The sequence below is a fragment of the Mirounga leonina genome, unplaced genomic scaffold (assembly GCF_011800145.1).
Source record: "Mirounga leonina isolate KUSES-001 unplaced genomic scaffold, KU_Mleo_1.0 Mir_200, whole genome shotgun sequence".
Lineage (NCBI taxonomy): Eukaryota > Metazoa > Chordata > Mammalia > Carnivora > Phocidae > Mirounga > Mirounga leonina.
The window spans coordinates 2,148,190-2,172,916 of record NW_023270503.1 but is presented as its reverse complement, the minus strand read 5'-3'; the positions used below and the strand labels follow the sequence as shown (position 1 = coordinate 2,172,916).

Here is a 24,727-nt window from a genome sequence, read left to right as displayed (position 1 = left end):
TTCTGAGGGGCTTCCCCTCTTGGTAGGTTACAGGCAAGTGGGTTCAGCCCAGCAAATTACTGTCTTGTTCATTTGACCCACCGGAAAATACCCACTTTTATATTGTGCCAAAAGATGGGAGTACAGGGGGCGCCTGGGTGGCTCAGTCGGTTAAGCAGCTGCCTTCAGCTCAGGCCATGATCCTGGGGTCCTGGGATCGAGCCCCACATCTGGCTCCCCGCTCAGCAGAGAGCCTGCTTCTCCCTCTCCCTCTGCCTGCCACTCTGCCTATTTGTGCTCTCTCTCTCTGTCAAATAAATAAAATCTTAAAAAAAAAAAAAAAAGATGGGAGTACAGGTGGCTCCCCGGGCCCCTCCTCTCCGTCCTGCCATCTCTCCTCAATGCTCCTGTCAGGTGCCAAGGAGAGGCTTGGGCGTATGAACAATCCACCACATCTGCATCCTTCTGCTTTTGTGGCTGATCCCAAACAAGAGTCTGCTATTCTCTAAATCACTAGTAAAACCCATCACTTCCAAATCTCTTAAGATTCCATGACTTAGGAAGAAGGAAAGTTTATCTAATAAGTGGCTTGAGGACAATAGTAAATTAGAGAGAGAAGTTAGGTCTACACTTTATGCCACTTGCCAATTCGTTTTTAAATTTGACGAAGTAAGGTTAAGAATCAACTTACAGAGGGGTGTCGGTCGGTTAAGCATTTGCCTTCAGCTCAGGTCATGATCCCAGGGTCCTGGGATGGAGCCCCACATTGGGATCCCAAGGAGCCTGCTTCTCCCTCTCCCTCTGTCTGCTTCTCCCTCCGCTTGTGCTCTCTTTGTCAAATAAAATCTTTAAAAAAAAAAAGAATCAACTTAGAGAAATACTAGCATAAAATAGAATCAAATAACTCAGATCTCTGGAAGAAGGTTTTTTAGCATTGAAAGTAAAAATTGACTATTTGAATAAATAGTAAATCCTGGCACAGGCAGTTACGTGTCCGACTCTAGATTTCAGCTCAGGTCGTGATCTCAGGGTTGTGGGATCAAGCCCTGCATGGGGCTCCGTGCTCAGCGTGGAGTTGGCTTAGGATACTCTCTCTCCCTCTCCCTCTGCCCCTCCCCACAAAGCTTGCACATGTACCTTCTCTCTCTCTTAAATAAACAAATCTTTTTTTTTTTTTAAGATTTTATTTATTTATTTGAGTGAGAGAGAGAATGAGAGACAGAGAGCATGAGAGGGAGGAGGGTCAGAGGGAGAAGCAGACTCCCTGCCAAGCAGGGAGCCCGATGCGGGACTCGATCCCGGGACTCCAGGATCATGACCTGAGCTGAAGGCAGTCGCTTAACCAACTGAGCCACCCAGGCGCCCTAAACAAATCTTTAAATAGTAAATCCAATAAATAAAATAGAAAAAGGGTATAACCTGATTCATACATGAGAAAATTCAAGGGGTAAATAAATGGAAATATATTCATTCTCACTGGTAATAAAAATATACAAATAAAGTGCCTGAGATATACTTTTTGAAAAATTAATTTTTAAATAAAATTTTAAAAATATTTTAACTATGGGGGTGCCTGGGTGGCTCAGTCATTAAGCGTCTGCCTTCAGCTCAGGTCATGGTCCCAGGGTCCTGGGATCGAGCCCCGCATCGGGCTCCCTGCTCCGAGGGAAGCCTGCTTCTCCCTCTCCCTCTCCCCCTGCTTGTGTTCCCTCTCTTGCTGAGTCTCTCTCTGTCAAATAAATAAATAAAATCTTTAAAAAATTTTTAAACTATGGTAAAATACACAAAAAATTTATCATCTTAACCTTTTTATATTTTTAGAACTTCGTTTTATTTTTTTATTAAAAAATTTTTATTGTAGTTGAGCCATCTTAACCATTTTTTTAAGATTTTATTTGTTTCTAAATATTTTATTTATTTATTTGAGAGAGGGAGAGCGTTCGTGAGAGTGGGTAGAGGGGCAGATGGGGAGGGAGAGGGACAAGCCGACTTTACACGGAGTGTGAAGCTCAATGCGGGGCTCATTCTCATGATCCTGAGATCATGATCTGAGATGAAATCAAAAGTCAGACGTCTAACCAACTGAGCCACTCAGGCAACCCTAAGATTTTTTTAAGGAATCTCTATACCTAATGTGGGGCTCAAACTCACAATCCCAGGATCAAGAGTCACATACTCTATAGAGTGAGCCAGCCAAGCACCCCAAGATGTACTTTTAAATTTACTAAATTAGGGCGCCTGGGTGGCTCAGTTGGTTAAGCGACTGCCTTCTGCTCAGGTCATGATCCTGGAGTCCCGGGATCGAGTCCCGCGTCGGGCTCCCTGCTCGGCGGGGAGTCTGCTTCTCCCTCTGATCCTCCCCCTCTCATGTGCTCTCTCTCATTCTCTCTCTCTGAAATAAATAAAATCTTTAAAAATAAATAAATAAATAAAATAAATTTACTAAATTTTTTTTTTTAAGTTGAATGATGAAAAAAAATCGAATGGTGGTCCATGCTTTCCAGGTTACTCGCTGGCAGTGTGGACAATGGGTAAACACCCTTTGGAAAGCAAAATATTCAAATGTGGTGATAGCCATGACCCAGTAAACCTACTCCTGGGAATTTAGGCTAAAAATAATTTGGTTGAACCAAAGGCTGTATTCATGAAGGTATTTGTAAGTTTTCCTATTACTACTGTAAGAAATTACAACAGATTTTGTGACTTAAAACAACACAAATATATTATAGTTGTGGGGGATAAAGAAGTCCTAAAATCCAGGTGTCACCAGGGATGTGTTCCTTCCGGAGGCTCTGAGGGTGAATCTATGTTCTTGACATTTTTAACTTCTAGAGTCAGCCTGTGTTACTGGGCTTATTGCCCTTCCTCCATCTTCAAGGCACCTTCTTGGAACCTCTGGTTCCATTGTCATATCTCCTTTTCTGACTCTGACTCGTCCTTCATCCTTCTTACAAAGATACTTGTGATTGCATTGGAACTACCAGGTAATCCAGAATAATCTTCCCATGTTGACATCCTTATTCACAACTGCAAAATCCCTTTTGCCATGTAAAGTAACATATTCACAGGTTCTAGGGATTAAGATGTGGACATCTTTGGAGGACCATTGTTTTGTATTGCACAGTATCACTAACAGATTTTGTTAATATAGCCACAATATCATTATTACACCCAACAAGATTAACATTTATTTATTCATTCATTTTTATTTATTTTTTTAAGATTTTATTTATTTGAGAGAGAGAGGGCACAAACAGGGGGGAGGGGCAGAGGGAGGAGGAGAAGCAGACTCCCCGCTGAGCGTGGAGCCCGATGCAGGGCTCAGTCTCACGAACCCAAGATCATGACCTGAGCCAAAACCAAGAGTTGGACACTCGACTGAGCCACCCAGGTGCCCCTATTTTCTTTTTTTTTTTTTTTTAAAGATTTTATTTATTTATTTGAGAGAGAGAGCACATGAAAGGGGGGAGGGTCAGAAGGAGAAGCAGACTCCCTGCCGAGCAGGGAGCCCGATGCGGGACTCGATCCGGGGACTCCAGGATCATGACCTGAGCCGAAGGCAGTCGCTTAACCAACTGAGCCACCCAGGCGCCCGCCCCTATTTTCTAATACCATCTAATATTCAGCCCATGTTCAATTTCCCATGTTTGTCTCAAATGGTTTTTTTTCCCCAGTTGGTTTACCTGAATCAGGATACAAACTAAACTCACAAAATATATCACTTGATAGAGCTCTTAAGTCTCTTTTTATCCATAACAGATCTTCCTTCCTGTCCCTTTTCTTTTTCATACCATTTATTTGAGAAGAAACTGGGCCATTTGTCTTATAGAATATCTCACATCCTGGATTTGTTTCTTCACTTCCTTATGGTGTTATTTAACTTCTTCCTGTATTTCTCATATTTCCTGTGAACTGATAGCTGGATTAGAGTCAGGTTCAATTTTTTAATTTTTATTTTAATGCCTTAGAGGTGGTGCTTCCTGTTGTATCCATCAGATACACTCAATGTCTTGTTCACTTTTAGTGTGGCTAACACTGACAAGAGACAAATAATAATTTTATTATACTCAGAACAATGGTTTTTTTAAAATTTTCTGTACCATTGAAATATAATTATTATGCAATATACAATGTTATATTAGTTTCAGGTGTGCAACATGGGGATTTGGCAACACATCATTCAGTGCTCACCACGGTAAATGTGGTCACCATCTGTCACCATTCAATGTTATTACATTATTTACTGTATTTCCTATGCTGTACTTTTCATTATCATGATTTATTTCTTTTATTACTGAAAATTTGTATCTCTTAGTCCCCTTCACCTATTCTGTCCCCAGTCATCTCCCGTTGGCAACTACCAGTTTGTTTTCTGTATTTAAGAGTCTGTTTGGTTTTTTGTTTGATTTGTTTTTTAGAGTAAAATCATATGCTGTTTGTCTTTCTCTGTCTCACTTATTTCCCTTAGCGTAATACTCTTTAGGTCCATCCATGTCGTCACAAATGGCAAGATCTCATTCTTTTTTATGGCCGAGTAATATTCCACTATATATATATTTACTACCACATCTTCTTTATCCATTCATCTATTTCTTTAAGAAGATTTTATTTATTTATTTGACAGAGAGAGACATAGCCAGAGAGGGAACACAAGCAGGGGGAGTGGGAGAGGGAGAAGCAGGCCTCCCACTGAGCAGGGAGCCCGATGCGGGACTCGATCCCAGGACCCTGAGATCATGACCTGAGCTGAAGGTAGACGCTTAACCCACTGAGCCACCCAGGCGTCCCTATCCATTCATCTCTTGATGGACCCTTGGGTTGCTTCCATATCTTGGCTATTGTAAATAATGCTGCAATAAACATAGGGGTGCATATATCTTTTCAAATTAGTGTTTTCACTTTTGGGGGTAAATAGTAATGGAATTACTGGATCATATGGTATTTCTATTTTTAATTTTTTTTTAAAGATTTTATTTATTTGACAGAGAGAGACACAGCAAGAGAGGGAACACAAGCAGGGGGAGTGGGAGAGGGAGAAGCAGGCTTCTCGCTGGAGCCGGGAGCCTGATGCAGGGCTCGATCCCAGGACCCTGGGATCATGACCTGAGCCGAAGGCAGACGCTTAACGACTGAGCCACCCAGGCGCCCCTATTTATTTAAGTAATCTCTACATCCAACATGGGGCTCGTGACCTCAACTCACGACCCCAAGATCAAGAGTGGCATGCTTTACCAACTGACCAGCCAGGCACCCCAACACTTGTTATTTCTTGGCAAGACAAATATTTTTATTACTTATTTATTTTTATTTATTTGAGACAAATATTTTTATTTTATTTTATTTTTTTAAAGATCTTATTTATTTATTTGACAGAGAGAGAGAGCGCACGCGAGAGGGAACACAAGCAGGGGGAGTGGGAGAAGGAGAAGCAGGCTTCCTGTGGAGCAGGGAGCCCGATGCGGGGCTCGATCCCAGGATCCCGGGATCATGACCTGAGCAGAAGGCAGACGCTTAACGACTGAGCCACCCAGGCGCCCAAGAGACAAATATTTTTAAATAATTTTATTGAGATATAATTTACACACCATGAATCCACCTGTTTTAAGCATAAAATTTAATGAATTTTAGTGTATTTACAGAGTTATATACCCGTTGCCGCAGTCTAATTTTAGAACATTTCCATCACACTAAAATGAAACTTTTGAGCCCATTTACAGTCAATCCCCATTCCTACTCCCAGCCCCAGGCAGCCGTTAATCTATTTTCTGTCTCATAGATTTGCCCTTTACAGAAACAAATCATGTTTTGTGTGCCCCGCTGTTTTGGTCTCTCTGTTAACTCTTGGTTGGTTTCTCCTTTGGATTCAGACATATTAACTGCACTCTACCTTTTTTTTTCCTTGCTCCTATTTCTCTCAATCCCTCATTTACGTTAATTTTTAAGAACAGTGTCTCTAGGTTTATGCTTTTCTTGCTTTGGGCATTTCGTGCCATCTTGTGTTCCTCAGTTACCCGTTCTCTGCTCCCCTAGATTATCAGGGCCCTGCCGGCCCACAGGGAACTGCTATGAGCTTTATAAAATCGGTGCCCCTCCAACCCCCAGTCTTAGAGCCTTGCTGCTTAGCAAGCTAAAGGGGGCTGGTTGGATTTAAAACTATGCCCCCTGGAGGCAGGTAAAGCCAGGAACCAGGCCTGAGTCTTGGCCAGCAGAGCCCAGGCTGGATCTCAAGTCCCTTCCTCCATGCCCTACGCGTCCTTGGTTAGGTCATAACCTCTACATCCACACGCAGCAGCACTGCTAGTAAGACTAGACATTTAGTTCTCCTTTATGATAGTAAAGAGAGGTTTACTATTAGTCATTAACAAATATTTGCTGAGTGTTTTCCATGTGGTAATCATGTGAGGTGCTACAGATAAAAGTGAATAAACTGGACACAACCCTGACCTTAAGAAGTTTGCTGTCAGAGTCTTTCCATTCGCAGTAATCTCTTCCCATGTGCCTTTCCTCTCAGTCCCCAAGTCCCTGTTCCAAACACCTACTTTGGCAGGTGCTGAAAATCATGGTTGGGGCACCAGGCTGGCTCAGTGGGTAGAGCATGCGACTCTTCCTCTCTGGGTCATGAGTTCAAGCAAGCCCCATGTTGGGTATAGAGATAACTTAAAAAAATAAAATAAATTAAAAATCATGCTTGCATGGGGCGCCTGGGTGGCTTAGTTGGTTAAGCGACTGCCTTTGGCTCAGGTCATGATCCTGGAGTCCCTGGATCGAGTCCCGTGTCGGGCTCCCTGCTCGGCGGGGAGTCTGCTTTTCCCTCTGACCCTCCCCCCTCTCATGTACTCTCTCTCATTCTCGCTCTCTCAAATAAATAAATAAATCTTAAAAAAAAAAATCATGCTTGCACATGCAAAATAGTCAAGTTATAAAATAAAATAAAGAGAAACTATAGGGCACCCGCTGGCTCAGTCTGTAGAACGTGCAACTCTTGATCTCAGGGTCATGACTTCGAACCTCGTGTTGCACTTGGAGCCTACCTAAAAATAATTAAAAAAAGAAAAACTATAAACATTTGGGTATTGACTTGTCTAGTCATCACTAGGATGCTTCCTAGTAATTTGTGCTTCTTTATACATTTTAGTCAAATAGTTTATTTTATGGGGTATCTTCTGTAGATTGCAAAAATTGCCACAATCCTTCCCTTTTCCTATATCTGCTCCCCTTTGCAATATCCCCTTTACAGCTCATCCCATTAAGAGGTGGAGTCTATTTCCTCAATTCTTGAATCCTGGCTGGCCTTGAGACTCACTTTGATCAATAGAATGCAGTGGAATTGGCATTGTGCCAGTTTTAAGGCCAGGCCTTAAGAGGCTCTGCGTGATTCTGTCTGTTCTTTTGGAACTCTGTTAATAGCCATGAAAACCAGTCCAGGCTACTCTACTGGAGGACATGAAGCAGAGATAAACTGTGTCAGCTGAGGGCCAATCCAAGACCAGCCAGCCCACAATCAGAAGCTAAGTAGACCAGAAGAATGGTCCAGCTGAGCCAACCCAAATTGCTAAGCTGCAGAACTGTAAGATAAATAAAATTTTGTGGTTCTGTTTTTTTTTTTAATTTTTTAAGTAATCTCTATCCAACATGGGGCTCAAACTTACTACCCAGAGATCAAGAGTCACACACTCTACCGACTGAGCCAGCCAGACGTCCCAGTGATTATTGTTTTAAGCCACTAAGTATTGACATGGTTTATTTTGCAGCAAAAGCTAACTGATACAGCAACTTTCTCTTTTCTTTTTTTTAAATATTTATCTATTTAAGCAATCTCTACACCCAACATGGGGCTCAAACTCATGACCCAGATATCAAGAGTTATATGCTCTTCCGACTGAGCCAGCCAGGAGCCGTGACACAGTAATTTTCTTATGTCCCTAGGATTATTACTACCCACTGCTCCCACTTGGCTTTTGATGATATCTAGCCTATCTTCTGTTTTTCTTTTTTTTCTTTTTTTTTTTTTTGTCAAAAATACATACCCTGGTTATCTACTGTGTGTTCAAGCAGAGCTGGACTTTATTGGGGAAATAAACCAATGAGCAATCTTGGTCTGATGACAGACATGTACAGGTAATTTCAGTTCAGTGTGATGTTACAATGGTAAGCACATATTGCCAACAGAGGACATGGGACAGACATCTAACCCAAATTAGAGTGTCAGATAAGACTGGTAATTGAAGGTGAGAGAGAAGATGAGTCAGATAGAGGTATAGACTGTAAACAAAAGCCTAAGGGGCAAGTAGGTGGGTCAGGTAAAGAAAGGTCAAGAAATTCGGTGTGGCTAGAGCCCAGAGTACGGGAGGGAGAGCAAGGAAAGCTAAGGCTGGAGAGAGAAGCAGGAACTGGAACATAAAAGAGCTTCTATCTAATCTGCCGCAGGAGAATGTAATCAAATATAATATGAATTATAGAAAGCTCACTAGGGGCGCCTGGGTGGCTCAGTCAGTTAAGTGTCTGCCTTTGGCTCAGGTCTGATCCCGGGGTCCTGGGACTGAGTCCCACATTGGGCTCCCTGCTCAGCGGGGAGCCTGCTTCTCTCTCTGCCCCTCCCCCCCCACTTGTGCTTTCTCTCTCTTTCGCAAAAATAAATAAAATCTTAAAAAAAAAAAAGAAAAGAAAAAGAAAGCTCACTAGGACTGCAATGTGACAGAGGGACTGGAAGGGCTGAGACCAGAAGCAGGAGACCAGTTAGGTGGCTATTGAGGTTGTCTAGATGAGAGAAGTTGGCAGTTTGAACTAAGGTAGCAGTAGTGGGGATGAAGTTAAGTGGATTGATTTTATAGATGCTTAGGAGTTTAGATTTGGTAAGCGACTGGAAATGGGATGATGAACGAGAAGAGGGAATAAAGGATGGTCCCAGGTTTTGGGGTTGGCCAAATGCAGACAGAACTGAGATAGGGAATGTGGATGAGGAGCAGATAGGGGAGAAGGGGTGCCTGGCTGGCTCAGTCAGTAGAGCATGCGATTCTTGATCTCAGGCTTGTAAGTTTGAGGCCCACATTGGGTGTAGAGATTACTTAAAATCTAAGGAAGGAAGGGAGGGAGGGAGGAAGAAAAGGGAAGAGATGATGAATTCAGTTTGGAATATGTGGTGACTTCAGGACATCCAAATGGAGAGGTCTAGCAGGCAGTTAGGTATCTCTAAGACATGACAATATTTTATATATTTGCTCATTATCTAACTTAGAAAAATAAAAGGATAGGAGGTGGCTGATGGTTGAGAAATTTAGGGACTAGAGGAATCCTTGAAATGAAAGAAGGGCTTTGGGAAAAGTGAAAGAACTGGAAGCCTAGAAGGTAGAGGTCAGAGAGTAAAATGTTTAAGATTCCAGGATGTAAGAGTACAAGATAATGGATTTTAAGCGGACAAAAAAAAAAAAAAAGAGAGAGAGAGAGAGGCCAAGGTAATGGATGGGTCACCCCAGATGACAGCAGGCCTTGAGGTGAAGAGATACAGTAAACCAGATGTCAAAATCTTTCATAAATGAGAGGGAGGTTTGTTGATGACCGTAAACTGGGTAGGGAGCATAATCGGATGGCAAGAGCTTCAAAGATGGAGTAAAGTCCAAAATGGGGTTCCATACGTTTAGAGAAGACCCAGTGCAGCTTGAGGATGCCAGGAACAAAATGAGAGGTGACGGGGGGACTTACACTTGGGGCAATTAGCAAGATGACAAGAGTATGAGGGACGGAATGAGCGGATTGGCCCCAAATGTCCAGGTGTGGCCTGTTTATGCTTCAGAAGGAAGGCAGTACCCCTGGAGGAAAGAGCAGCACCCCACAGCAGTATTTCTCTAAAGGGCAGCCAGGGATAGAACTGCCAGGTTTAGCAAATAAAAACAGGATACTCAGTTTAATTTCAATTTCAGATATTACATGGGACATACTTACACTACAAAATTGTTGGCTATCTGAGGTGATTCTAGCATCTTACTAATTTCTACAAAGCTTTGGTGTCACATGGTCATAACCTCTTCCAGCTGGTTAGCCATTCGCCTATCCAATTCAACTCCTTTGTATTAGAGTGGGTTAACTGCTGCAACTATTTGACCTCAAAACATATAGTGGTTTGTTTTTTTTTTTTAAAGATTTTATTTATTTATTTGACAGAGAGAGACATAGCGAGAGCAGGAACACAAGCAGGGGGAGTGGGAGAGGGAGAAGCAGGCTTCCCACAGAGCAGGGAGCCCGATGTGGGACTCGATCCCAGAACCCTGGGATCACGACCTGAGCCGAAGGCAGATGCTTAACGACTGAGCCACCCAGGTGCCCTTTTTATAGTGGTTTTTTTAAAAAAGATTTTTAAAATTTATTTAAAATTTTAAAAGATTTTAAGTAATCACTACTCCCAACATGGGGCTCAATCTTACAACCCCGAGATCGAGTCATGTGTTCCACCAACTGACCCAGCCAGATGCCCCCATATAACAGTTGAACATAAGTTTATTTCTTGCTACCTAGCTGGTAAGTAAGCTGGAAAGGCCCTTCTTCATGCAATCACTTAGGGGTCAGGTGGATGAAGTCTCTGCCCTGGTGTCAGCTCCATTCCAGCCTGATGGAAACAGAGAACATGGAGGAGCACCTGCAGCAGGTTTCTATAAGCCAGGCCTGAGAGGGACGCAGGCACTCCTGCACACAGTCTATTGGCTGAACTCAATCACATGGTCGTACATAACAGCAAGGGAGTCAGGCAGTGTGCACAGAAGAGAACATGGACTTGAATGAGTAATCTCTGCCATACCCCTTATGAGGTCTATCTCCGGATCCCCTAGGGGTCAAAAGATTCTGGATCCATAACCTTTGCTTTAGAAGAACAGGCCTCTCTCCCCCTCCCACAAACACACAATATCCTGATTGCTACTGAAAATGTGATTAAAGACAGAATTAAAGATGATCACGTTCTTTCCTTTTTTTTTTTTCCAGGTATGGCAGTTACTTATGATAGCCAAAAGTGGTACCTATCAAATAGATCTCACTAAAAGGAATAGGAAGTCTGCTCTGTTGTTCCAATTCTAGCTGCTAGCCCGCCAAGTCAGTGCTTTATCTTTCCATTACGATGAAATTTACCACAGATCCCATTCCAAACAACAATGTTCTCCCCCAGTTCTTGCTTATGTAAATGTCGGTCGTCATGACAACAAGAAGACTGCCCTTGATCATATGGCAGAGCTTGCTAAGAAACAAGAAGCAACTAGCTGGTTCAAACATAAATCTAATCCCACAGGCATGCCTAACATGGGAAATGAGAAACTGGGGCAATTTTTTATTCAAAAGAAAAAGTGAAAGTAGAGGAAGAACTTGATTCTACTGGAAGAAAAGATGTGGCCAAAGAATTTAAATAAACCACTTCCTCTTGTTACATTCTTTTTTGGGGATGGGATCTGGCTTTCTCCTTTCTTGTTCTATCACAAGGCTCCTAAAAGGATGTGGGCCCCAGACTCAGGCCAATTTTCTCTTTATTTCCAACCCACCTTGATACTAGAGTGGGGTCATGCCCTTTCCTATAATTTACAGAAAGAATTCACAAGGACCTTGCCTCTTTTAGCTGCATTCTTGACTTGCTGCCTCTGAGGTTTATGTTATTGAGACCCAAATAGCAAGGTAAGAAGTAATTACTTTGAATAGTGTCCAGGACATATTAAGCTACTTCCATTACAATCGGCATTTTAGGCCAAAATAATTTGGATGTAATCTTGACATTATTGGTAACGGGATTCGGTCTTTTTGAAAGTATTGCTAAGGACGCCTGAGTGGCTCAGTTAAGCGTCTGCCTTCAGCTCAGGTCATGATCCCAGGGTCCTGGGATCGAGCCCCACATCGGGCTCCCCGCTCAGTGGTTAGGCTGCTTCTCCCTCTCCCTCTCCCTCTGCCTGCCGCTTCACCTGCTTCTGCACTCTCTGTCAAATAAATAAATAAAATCTTTTAAAAAAGGAAAAGAAAAAGAAAGTACTGTGAAAACTAGAAATTAAAAATAAGACAACTAGTGGGGAACCCATATGCACTGTTAGTGGGAATGCAAACTGGTGCAGCCATTGTGGAAAACCTTATGGAGTTTCCTCAAAAAGTTAAAAATGGCACTACCCTATGATCCAGTAATTGCCCTACTGGGTATTTACCCAAAGAATACAAACACACTAATTCAAAGAGATATATGCACCCCTAGGTTTATTGCAGCATTATTTACAATAGCCAAACTATGGAAGCAGCCCAAGCAAGTATCTATCGATTGATGAATGGATAAAGATGTGAGGTACAGCGCACACACACACAGGAATATTATTCAGTCATAAAAAAAATGGAATCTTTGCAAAAAAAAAAACAAGAGTCGGGGTGCCTGGGTGGCTCACTGGGTTAACTGTCCGAATCTTGGTTTTGGCTCAGGTCACAATCTCGTGGTCTTGAGATCGAACCTGGCATCAGATTATGCACTCAGTGCGGAGTCTGCTTCAGATTCTTTCTCCCTCTCCCTCTGCCCCTCCCCAATCCCACACTCCCTCGCTCTCTCCCTTTCTCTCAAAAAAAAAAAAAAAAAAAGACACTTAAAAAAAGAGTTGGGGTGCTTAAAGAAAAAAAAAAATGAAATCTTGCCATTCCCAATAACATGGATGGAACTGGAGAGTATAATGCTAAATAAAATAAGCCAGTCAGATAAAGACAAATACTGTATGATTTCACTCCTATATAGAATTTCAGAAACAAAGTAAATGAACAAAGGAGAAAGAGACAAACCAAAAAACAGACTCTTAACTATAGAGAACTGATGGTTACCAGAGGGGAGGAGGGTGGAGGGATGGGTGAAATGGGTAAAGGGGGTTAAGAATGCACTTTTTTTTTTTTTTTTTTAGTTAAGTAATCTCTACACTCAATGTGGGGCTTGAACTCACAACCCTGAGATCAAGAGTCACATGCTCTCTGGACTGAGACAGCCAGACGCCCCAAGAGTGCACTTGTCGTGATGAGCACTGAGTAACGTATGGAACTGTTGGATCACTGTATCATACGCCTGAAACTAATATAGCACTGTATGTTCACACTGGAATTAAAATTAAAAAGATACAACCAGTGAATAATCTTCATTTATGAATATAGGTCCCCTCTAAGTGATCCAGTCACCTCTCCTTCTATGCAAAAGGAAAGGAACATGGCCACAGGAAAGGACCCAAACCCTTGAGACTAGGCTTTAACAAGCATTTCATGTTTCTGCAACAGAAGGACATTCCTAAATGGGTTTTACTCTCACATTAAAATGAACCTAGTCTTTGAGCATACACAAGATCAGGAAAACGAGAGACAGCAGCTGAGAGGTAATCGGCTGGGTCCCTGTTCCCCAGCACTAAAATCTCTGAAGGAAACATTCTTCGTTCAATAAACATGTATTGTCTGCTGTGAGCCAGGCTCTGTGCTGGACTCTCAAGATGGAATGAACAAATCACATGTAGCTCCTGCCCTGCTGGAGTGGACTTACAGTCTAAGAGATGGAATGTAATTACCACAGAAATATATAATCACAGGGCACCTGGGTGGCTCAGTTGGTTAAGCGACTGCCTTCGGCTCAGGTCGTGATCCTGGAGTCCCGGGATCGAGTCCCACATCGGGCTCCCTGCTAAGCAGGGAGTCTGCTTCTCCCTCTGACCTTCCGCCCTCTCATGCTGTCTCTCATTCTCTCTCTCGCAAATAAATAAAAAATCTTAAAAAAAAAAAAAATTATAATGTAAAAAAAAAAGAAATATATAATCACAGTATGAGATGACCACCATGAAAGTAAATGATGTGAATGATGATGAGATTTAGGGATTCAGGGCAGGAATCTCTGAGGAAGTAACATTTAAGCTGGAACCAAGACAGTAGATCAGAGTTGGGGGGGAGGGAGGTCTTAGAATGGGCAAGGGCTTTCATCTGAGAAGCTGATTTGCTCCCCTCCTTTAAGTAATCACTATGCCCAACATGGGGCTTGAACTCACGACCCCAAAATCAAGAGTAGCATGCTAGAGCCAGCCAGGTACCCCTCATCTGAGAAGCTGAAAGGAAAGCCTGCCAGGAGCAGAGACTAAGGCAGGCTGAGGAAAAGGTGAGCACTTCCATTGTATGGAATGCAGACTGTGTATGATTAAGAGGAAGCACTAAAGGATTTTTTTAAGCAAGGGAATGCCACGATCAAGTCTGCCAAGGAAGGCCATCCTGGTTGCTCTCTAATGAACAGATGAGGGAAAGTGAGTGGCCAGGAAGAGGTTGTCACAGTGGTCCACATGGAAGACGGCTGCTTGGGTGGTGGTGACAGAGGCATAAAGCGAGGATTTTGGAGGCAGAGCTGACAGAATTTGGTGAGGAGGGGGACATTGGGGGGAGAGACGTCTATAAATGGGCAGGCAACTGGAACATTAAACAGAATCATCAAAGCTATTTATGGTCATGTACAGTCATGCACCAGACAAGGGCACTCAGTTGAGGAGGCAAGAGGGGTTGTAATCCAAATCACACTCTTGTTGGCACTTGTCAAGCCATGAGCCTGGCATGGGGCTGTCCACATAGAGGAAGGGGGGCCTTTTCCAAGTGGTTATTCACAAAAAGGTGCTGCCCACCAAGCTGTGTCTGGTGACCTGGACGGAACACTTACTTTCAGGATGTCACCACGGGCCCCCATGGGAGTTATGGGTGTGGATTTTGTCCTGCTACTCCTAGAATGTAAGATTCACAAGGGCAAGGATCTATTCTGTACAGGAGCCACCACACACAGAACTGCTCTAGCCTGGTCAAAACTAGTCACAGAAGCACCCAGTTAGCCCTGACAGCTAAATAGCCCGCAAAATATGGAGTCAATTTCTCCCTTTGGTGACAATAGGAGTACTTCTTACTTATTTACTAAAATACTTCATATTTGGAACAACCTCTTTCTCTGGCACTACAGGTATCCTTAGGTTCGTGTGATACTCTCTCAAAACAAAGAATTCCAAAAAGATGAGTGAGGTCAAGATTGCTATCACCCCACGGTAGGTAATCTTTAGACACTGTAGCAACATCAGCCAAGACTTTGTGTTAGGGCTCCCAAGCGTTAAGGGCTCATGGGAAGCCTGCAGTTAGGCTGGAGGTCTAGGGGGAGAGGGAGGTAGCACTGTGTACAAACAGCACAGCAACTCTAGGAAGCTCGATCCGCATCAGAGAGAACACTAGGGCAGCCCAAAGGTATGCAACAAACAGTATTATACCCTTATATAGTACCAAATTCATTTTCACTCACAGACTTTCCTGGCTTAAAAGAGAGAAGAGGAGCCCATCTTAATCTCAACTCAGGGTTTTACTTTCCTAGTTTCCTTGCCTAGTACTCAGAACCTTCGAGAAGCCTATCTGGGTCACCAGCTTGAAATGAAGCTAGAAACTCCATAAAATTTTCCCAAAGTAAACAGAGGCTTTGAACAAGTCAACCTCCACATGCCTGATATACAACTATTCTCCCTCCCACTCCCAGAAAGTTAAATGTCCAAAGTCTTCCCCATTTGAAGTGGGAGGACAGAAAAAATTCTGTCCAAGTCAGTTTACCTTTGACCATTTAGTCAATATTCTAGAGCTCACTTTTATAGGATTAATGCAGATCTCAAATCTAAGAAAATCAGGACAACCACAGAAATATTGGAAGTGTCCCCTTGACTAAAAGCCAGCCTGAGTGCTCATTTTTGCTTGCCTTCATCCTATATCCCTAGAGGATCCTCAAGCATTGCTCTTTTTTATGAACCTCACCTTTTGTTTAAAGATTTTATTTATTTGAGAGAGGGAGCAAGTGGTGGGAAGGGGTAGAGGGGGAGAGAGAGCAGCAGATTCCCCACCGAGCAGAAAGCCCAATGCAGGGCTCAATCTCAGGACCCTGAGATCATGACCTGAGCCGAAGGCAGACACTTAACCGACTGAGCCACCCAGGTGCCCCACTTTCATTTATTTGGGGGGGGCAGACAGAGGGAGAGGGAAAGAATCTCAAGCAGACTCCTCGTTGAGTGCAGAGCCTGATGCGGGGCTCGATCCCACAACTCTAAGATCATGACCCAAGCCAAAACTAAGAGAGAGACGCTCAGCTGACTGAGCCACCCAGGTGCCCCTGAACCTCACTTTTTTTTTTTTTAAGGTTTTATTTATTTGACAGAGAGAGAGATATAGTGAGAGAGGGAACACAAGCAGGGGGAGTGGGAAAGGGAGAAGCAGGCTTCCCGCCTAGCAGGGAGCCCGATGCGGGGCTCGATCCCAGGACCCAGATCATGACCTGAGCTGCAGGCAGATGCTTAACGACTGAACCACCCAGGCACCCCTGAACCTCACTTCTTGATAGTTAGTTCCTGTTTGCCCTCCACCCATTCTTTTTATCTTCAGGGTATGCATGGCAGTAGAAGTCCAAATACTTAGCCTCCTCCTGCCAAACTTAAGAGGCCTATTTTCACGTTTTCTTCTATGGAGGGGGCTTCTCTCTTCATATCTGTAAGAGGAATAGAATTTAATCTGAAAATCAGGGTGATAAATACAGGAGTCGGTATGAGCACTCAAGGTTATGTGAAGGAACCCCAACACTCAACATATTAAAACAAGATTTTAACACTTTATTTTTATCGATAAAAAGTTGAAACATACTTAAATCACCTTGCTGTTAAGCTTGTGTATGCCAAAGTTGGCTCCCTTTGGAGGAGATTCCTTTATTTAACTCTGGGTTGACAATCTGCTATGTCTACAGCAGTAATGAGATGTTTTATTTTGGGGCCAAGGCAGAATACTGTATAAGTAACTGGCAAAGCTTGTCCTTTTCATTTCATTTTTTTTAAAAAGTAATACCTACGCCCAGTGTGGGGCTTGAACTCAAGACCCCAAGGTCAAGAATTGCATGGTTTGACTGAGCCAGCCAGGCTCCCCTGTCCTTCTCATTTTAAAACTTCACCACCGGTAGGACACAAAACTAGAGTATAATGTCAACCTTTTAGGTATACATAGTGTCACACTGTGTCTCTACATACACACATGCTTTGAGAAACGATGGAAAGAACATAATGTTTGACCTTTTCTTTATTTACTAAATTATCTATTCTGAAAATGTGCTACTTACATAAAAAAGAAGAAATTACACTATTATCTACACTAACATTCTAAAAACCTATTATATAACATCTAAATTTCTCATTTGCTTTATAAAGCCCCCTACCATATCCTTATTTTCTTTACACCCACATATAACCATTTCTGGACAAATTTGATGTTCTCTGTCCACATTATTCCAGCTTTCTGATCATTACATAATGACTCTTACATTTGTCTCAAATCAATTTATTTCATGATTTCTGGAGACCCTTCAAAATATCACCAACGATCAACCTCATCTTTAATGAGTACCTACAGATTACGTATAATTGCTTCTTTATCTGATTATATGATTGCTTGTAGGCTGTTGAATGTACACACCTCTTACTCCCTAAGCATAAAAGATTTAGCTCTTTTGTGAAAAATATTCAAAGATTACTTTCTTCAAAAGATCACCAAGCCAAACATTTGGCCATATTTTTATTTACTACATATACTATAAACATATACAATACATGCTACAAAAAAACATTTTTTTTAAATTTAACTGTCAAGAAAGTGTATAGTGTTATAATACAATGGCACATGTTCATATTTTATTTCAAACTGGTTTGCTTACCACCCATTTCAAACCATTAATAGTGAAATGTTACTTAAGGATAATTAAAAATTATCTATTTGCATTATTAACAATAAACAATTCCAACACATTAATAAGAATTAACCATGTCAAATATTAGTATCCAAAAACTGGGCTTTTGCAGAAATGATTATATAAAATATAGCAGCCAATTACAGTTTACTTTGCTCTGTGACAATGTACATATGCACTGGAATCGGATTCTAGCATTTGCTTTTGGAAGATACTTATTAGGAGTCCTTTGATTTAAGGTCCAACAACTATCACACCCAGCCAAATCCAACCTAACAGTTCATATAATGGCTTCAGACAACTGATCATTAAAAATTCTTATGATTTGGGTAGAGTTGAATGTTCCACTAATATTACATAACAAAAAGAGACATTACAAGCCAATATCAAAGTCAAAGGCAAAAGAAAATACAAACATTCAAATCAGTTTATGACAAGGTTTTTCTACAAGTATTTTAGATGTCATACTTTCAGGAAAACAAGATTTTAATGTGTATTTGGATTTGGATTTTACAGTATCTATGCTCTAACTGAAAATTTAACAGTAGTGAGATGGAATTAAGTCTAGTATTGCAAATCTGTTCATTTAACATTATTGAGCACCCACTATGTGCATTGCACTGTGCTAACTTTTAAAAGTTGAATATTAATGTCTTTATCAAGCATTACCTTAGTGTGAGGTAAAAATACATTAAATTAGCGTCAACTCATTAGTTTGCTTGTGGTATGTAATCCTGTGTCAGCTGGCTTCCCTGTGCCATATAAAGAGCTTCTGCATACCCCTCATTCACTCACACAAACATCTGCACACCGACTATGCCAGGTATTGTGCTAGTCACCGGGATACCATGATTTGGTATATGTTCAAAGAATGCATATTAATCATTAACCTATGTAAAAACAATTAGAAAGATACATTACTTTTCTAAAATGAGGCCCAAAGCAAAATATAAGGTGTTTCTATGGGTCATATCACACCATAGACCAGTAAGTGCCTTCCTAGACTGGGAACTAACTTTGAAGGTTTCATATTGTAGTCTAAATAGCCTAGATCATTTTTGGTCTCAGAAGTCTATTCTTGGAGCACCTGACCCCATATAAACCACTCCATACTTAAAAGGATTTGTAAACTAAACTGGAACATAAAGAAAAAGAGCCAAAAATGAAGGCAGTTGATAATGTAATGCACTTCAAGCACTATTCTGGCCATGTAAAATGAATAATACATAAGTAATTCATGATTGGTTCAAATGTTTTTCAAAGAGCTAACCCTACCCCAAACTCATGTAATTTTAACTTGACTTTTATACAAGTTGCATATAAAGCAAAGGGCAGAATTTGGCCCTACAACCATCTATGGAATAGTCTAAGTGATTGGTCCTTCCACTCTAAGCAAGTAGAAGCTAAGAATTTCAAAGAGTCCCCTAATAGGATACTGGCACTCAGGAGAAATGGCCCTGCTGGATCCCACTAGCCAGGAGTCTGTTTAGCTGTGGTAGCAGTGTGAACCTACTATGACCCCTTGAGGGAAGGCAGAAAGCTGGGAGTTTGGGTGTCCACTCAGTGAATCCAATACTGGCTTAAAGCTATGCACTGAATAAAGTGCTCTGCACATCCTGCTTGTCATCTGGAATGAAAAGAAACACTTTTCTTGAGAATGAACCTATTTGTAGGTTTGGGGGAAAAGAATGACAAGGATTTAAAGAATCCCAAGAAAAAGTATGAAGCATTGACTAGAAAGGAAGACAAATGCCTCTAGTAGTGTCCTCAGAAATCTCAGGATTTGAACTGTCAGAATGAGTCATACAGTGGTCATGTTCTATAAATGAAAAAGCAATCCCACTGGGTACTTACTATTCACACGGTGCAAGATTACTTCATGGGGGTGGAAGGGAACAGTCTATTGCCATTTGATAGCATCGTTTCAAAATGAAAACAAAACCATTGAATAAATCAGGGTAAGCAGCGTGCAATATTCCTCTCCTGTCCGTCAGTTTTCCACAGGTTGATTTGCACTACCAGAGGGAAAGCAGGCAAAATATCCATCCCTTCTGATACACTCAGGCATGGCTGTTACCACCTAAAATTGCCAATTCAGAAGTTAACACACGAGCCCTCCAGTTTCGTACCCTGAATATGGTAAATGAGACTAGAGATGTAATTCAGTCTAAAAAGATCACAGGTAAGAGAATGCTTATATAAACTAGACTGCTTTGACATCTGTAAGAAAACTGTATAGATGACAATCGGGAAAAAAAAAAAAAAGATTGTTCCCATCTGTCAGCAAAACTGTTAGTTGAGCTATACTCAGCTGAAGTCCTCATCAGGATTCTGTTGATCCAGCAGACGGACATGTGTGAATGGGAAGTGACCTCGTTTGCCATTACACTCCCCTTCCCACTGACCACTCACATTAATCTTCGTAACCTTTACCAGCTCACCGACCTGCAGGAGGAGAATAAGGAAAGTGCTTTATTTCCAGTTATGAATGCAAACTGAAAAACTCCATTCTCTGGTTAGGCATACCCTGCCCACGTGATTGCTCTAGGGCTGACATTACAGAAATGGCTATTTGCTGCCTCCCAAGCCCCAGCCACCAGACTGATTACTTGTGGTTAGTGCAGGCAGAAGGAAGAAGGGACTTTAGCACTGCAGAAAAACAGAGAGTACAGAAAATAGAAAGGATCCTAGAAAATGATACTTTTTTGGAAATTTTAATCATCTTTGGATGAGCAATCCCAACTAGAATGACCCAGTATTCCTTTTCTTGGTACCCACTACTCTTAGCTTCCTCCTTGCCCCACAGGCTGCGGCCTAGGGGAAGAGGTCCCTTACCCTCACTGGCATACAACAGCAGTGCAATCCCCCAACCACTCGTGTGCATGGATCACTGCCTGCTACTGCCTGCAGAGCAGAAGGTCCTCATGGAATGCAACTTCATTTGGTCCCAGAAAATGAAGTGTTCCTATCACCTTCCTACCAAGGCAAGGCTTTTCCCACCTGGGAAGGTAAAGGTTAAAACTCCAAATTCCATCAGCTCTCTGCAAAGCCCCTACCTTCTTCATCAAGCTCTACTTGGCAGGCCACTGCCTGCCAGCTCCCCATCCCCACCCCACCATGTACTAACAGACCTTGTTGCTCCCTCAATGCCACTCGGTACCTATTCATGAACAATAAGGAGACATCATATTTTTGCTTGTATATGAAAAGCTTTCCTTTGGGCGCCTGGGTGGCTCAGTTGGTTAAGCGACTGCCTTCGGCTCAGGTCATGATCCTGGAGTCCCGGGATCGAGTCCCGCATCGGGCTCCCTGCTCGGCAGGGAGTCTGCTTCTCCCTCTGACCCTCCTCCCTCTCATGCTCTCTGTCTCTCATTCTCTCTCTCTCTCAAATAAATAAATAAAATCTTAAAAAAAAAAAAAAAGAAAAGAAAAAAGAAAAGCTTTCCTTTGCAACATCAATTATAAAGTTTTGACAATCTAGGATATACCACTATTCTATAAAACTTAAGACAAAATCAGTCTGATGAATGGATTCATCTTGTGGCAAAATACTGAACAATGGTGAGGTAAGTGGTGAGACACTGGACTAAAGAACATTATCCTTTGATTATCAAAATCTTGAGTTCTGAGGCTACAAGAGGTTTCTAAGCATAACTGTTCATTTGGCTTCATTAAGTTAGTAACTACTATTTATTGAACTTTCACTAAGTACTGTAAAGGATTTTTTTTTTTTTAAAAGTAGGCTCCAGGGCGCCTGGGTGGCTCAGTCGGTAAGCGACTGCCTTCAGCTCAGGTCATGATCTCAAGGTCCTGGGATCGAGCCCCACATTGGGCTCCCTGCTCTGTGGGAAGCCTGCTTCTCCCTCTCCCACTCCCCCTGCTTGTGTTCCCTCTCTCGCTGTCTCTCTCTCTGACAAATAAATATCTTTTAAATAAATAAATAAAGTAGGCTCCATGCCCAACGTGCGGCTGGAATTCAAGAGATCAAGAGTTGCATGCTCTACTGATTGAGCCAGTCAGGTGCCCCTACTGTACAGAATACTTTATATAAATTAACTTCTAGTCATTATAATAACCTTGTACGACAGGAATTTTTACATTTTATAGATGAAAAAACCGAGGTTCAGAGCAATTACAGATATACCTGAGGTCACACAGCCACTAGCAAGGCTGGGATTTGAGCTCAGAAGTATCAGCTCCAAAGCCAATTTATGTTTCTACCATATCAACTACTGGCCAAAGTCAACTCGAGTCTAGGACCAGGGCCTTCTGTAAAACCAGCTTGATCTCGGGGTGCCTGGGTGGCTCAGTTGGTTAGGCGACTGCCTTCGGCTCAGGTCATGATCCTGGAGTCCCGGGATCGAGTCCCGCATTGGGCTCCCTGATCGGCAGGGAGTCTGCTTCTGCCTCTGACCCTCCCTCCTCTCATGCTCTATCTCATTCTCTCTCTCAAATAAATAAAATCTTTAAAAAAAAAAACAAAAACAGCTTGATCTCACTCACAGGACAAACAGCTTGCCTACTGACCTATAATTTCCTAAAGAACTACTGACAACCACAGAGGCCAAAGATTGTGGGGGTCATAGGATGCTGAGAAAAGGAAGACAGAAACTAGAGAATATCTGACATAAAAGGGAAGATACAAGAGTGAGAAAAGGCAGCAGCTCAGTCTGCTGATGTTGGGAAGATTAAGGCTGACAGGGTAAGGGGAGAAGAAAGGGATGATACTGCATACCCATCCTTGCAAGCACATCCAGTCCCTACAGGCTACTAAGCACCAGCGTTCTTTGTTATCAGCAATCTTCTAATTCAAAGTTCCTGACACCCAAGCAAGTCAACCATGACAAGTCAAGATCTTCCTAGTCTTCTGGGGAAAGAAAGACCAGGACCTCAAAGTGAAAATTTCCTAGCTAGTAAAAACAATCTGAAGGTTGTTCTTATACCCCCAATTCTAGTTCTCAGACTTCATTTTTTAAGTAAACTCTACGCCCAACGTGGGGCTCAAACTCACAACCCCAAGCTCAAGTGTCATCATGCTCTACCAACTTACCGGGCCAGCCAGGCACCCCATGAGTTCTGACTTTATCTTACCTGCTCCTTTTTTTAAACTCTTGCAGTACTGCATCAGGAACAACATCCACTTGATAACATCTGACTACTCTGTAGTGAATTTTCCTTGTTTCCGACCTGTCAACTATCCTTGACTGTCCCCCCCACCCCCCACCCCACTGGAATTAATGTCACCATGCTGCTAAGCCCCTTGCTACGTTAAGGTCAATTATATCAAGTGCAGTACTTCTTTTCCCCATTTTAGTATTTATTTGTATTTTGTTTAAAAAGATTTATTTATGTTAATATTTATATTTTTATATATTTATCTGAGAGAGAGAGAGAGCGCTCCCAAAAGGGAGGGGCAGAGGGAGAGAATCTGAGGCAGACTCCTCGCTGAGCACGGAGCAGGAAGCTGGATCTCAGAAGGCTGAGACCATGACCAGAGCTGAAACCAGGAGTCACAGACTTAACCAACTACACCACCCAGGCGCCCCTATACTTTCTGTTAAAAAACACATCATGCTAAGTGCTATTCTGAAAGCTGGACCCAGAATAATAGAAGTCCCTAACCTTAAGAAAGAGAAAAATGGTTGGGGGATGTGTATGCTCATGTACTCATGTCAAAAATCTAAATTGCCACTCATGTTAGGTTCCCTCCCAGATGGGGACAAAGGGGCCAATTTAAGAAGCTGGCTTGACAGGGCACCTGACTGCTTCAGTCAGTACAGCATGTGACTCTTGATGGGGTAGTGAGTTCAAGCCCCACATTGGGTGTAGAGCTTCTTTGAGGCTGGGGGTCGGGGGGAAGCTACTTTGACAACATCCCAGCTAACACCCCTAACAGCTATCATATCTAAATTCATCATTTTACTGAGATTAAAAACACAAAAAAGGTACATGAGGGAACATTCTGGAGTGCTGGAAATGTTTTATATTTTCATCTGGGTGGTTATCCCATAAGTGCATATACACGTAAACTCCAAGTTGTATACTCAGCATCAGTACTTTTTACCAAATGATTGATTTCATATCTAATGAAAAGATGGGGGGGGGCGCCTGGGTGGCTCAGTTGTTAAGCGTCTGCCTTCGGCTCAGGTCGTGATCCCAGAGTCCTGGGATCGAGCCCCGCTTCGGGCTCCCTGCTCAGCAGGAAGCCTGCTTCTCCCTCTCCCACTCCCCCTGCTTGTGTTCCTTCTCTCGCTGTGTCTCTTTCTGTCAAATGAATAAAAAAAATCTTTAAAAAAAAAAAAAAAAAAGAAAAGATGGGGCACCTGGGTGGCTCAGTTGGGTAAGCATCTGCTTTGGGCTCAGGTCATGATGCCAGGGTCCTAGGATCCAGCCCAATGGGCTCCCTGCTCAGCAGGGAGTCTGCTTCTCCCTCTTGCTCTCTCTTGAATAAATAAATAAATAATCTTTAAAAACTTTTTGAAAAGATGAAAAGAAGAATTTATTTTACCCAGATTTCCTAGGTGTTTTTTATTTTTTGAAGATTTTATTTATTTGACAGAGAGAGACACAGCGAGAGCAGGAACACAAGCAGGGGGAGTGGGAGAGGGAGAAGCAGGCCTCCCGCTGAGCAGGGAGCCAGATGCGGGGCTCCATCCCAGGACCCTGGGATCATGACCTGAGCTGAAGGCAGACTCTTAACGACGGAGCTGCCCAGGCTCCCCCTAGGTGTTTTTTAGAAGATGGTTCTTTAGGGGGCACCTGGGTGGCTCAGTTGGTTAAGCGTCCAACTCTTTTTTTTTTTTTTTAAAGATTTTATTTATTTGACAGAGAGCACAAGTAGGCAGAGTGGCAGGCAGAGGGAGAGGGAGAAACAGGCTCTCCGCTGAGCAGGGAGCCAGATGTGGGGCTCGATCCCAGGACCCCAGGATCATGACCTGAGCCTAAGGCAGCCACTTAACCAACTGAGCCACCCAGGCGCCCCAAGTGTCCAACTCTTGATTT

At 42.5% G+C, this 24,727-nt stretch overlaps 1 protein-coding gene across 2 annotated transcripts in view; it reads right to left on the bottom strand.

Annotated features, from left to right (window-relative positions):
- Positions 1 to 17,516: 17,516 nt before the first annotated feature.
- The window catches only part of CRK (CRK proto-oncogene, adaptor protein), a 29,197-nt gene continuing 21,986 nt past the window's right edge, over positions 17,517 to 24,727 (bottom strand). Inside the window, exon 3 of one of the 2 annotated variants that reach the window (XM_035027601.1) lies at positions 17,517 to 20,170. In XM_035027601.1, coding sequence (XP_034883492.1) covers positions 20,033 to 20,170 — 138 coding nt within the window. In that variant the 3' untranslated portion in view covers positions 17,517 to 20,032. The remainder of the gene's footprint in view (positions 20,171 to 24,727) is intronic. The other variant, XM_035027602.1, reaches the window with a different exon arrangement.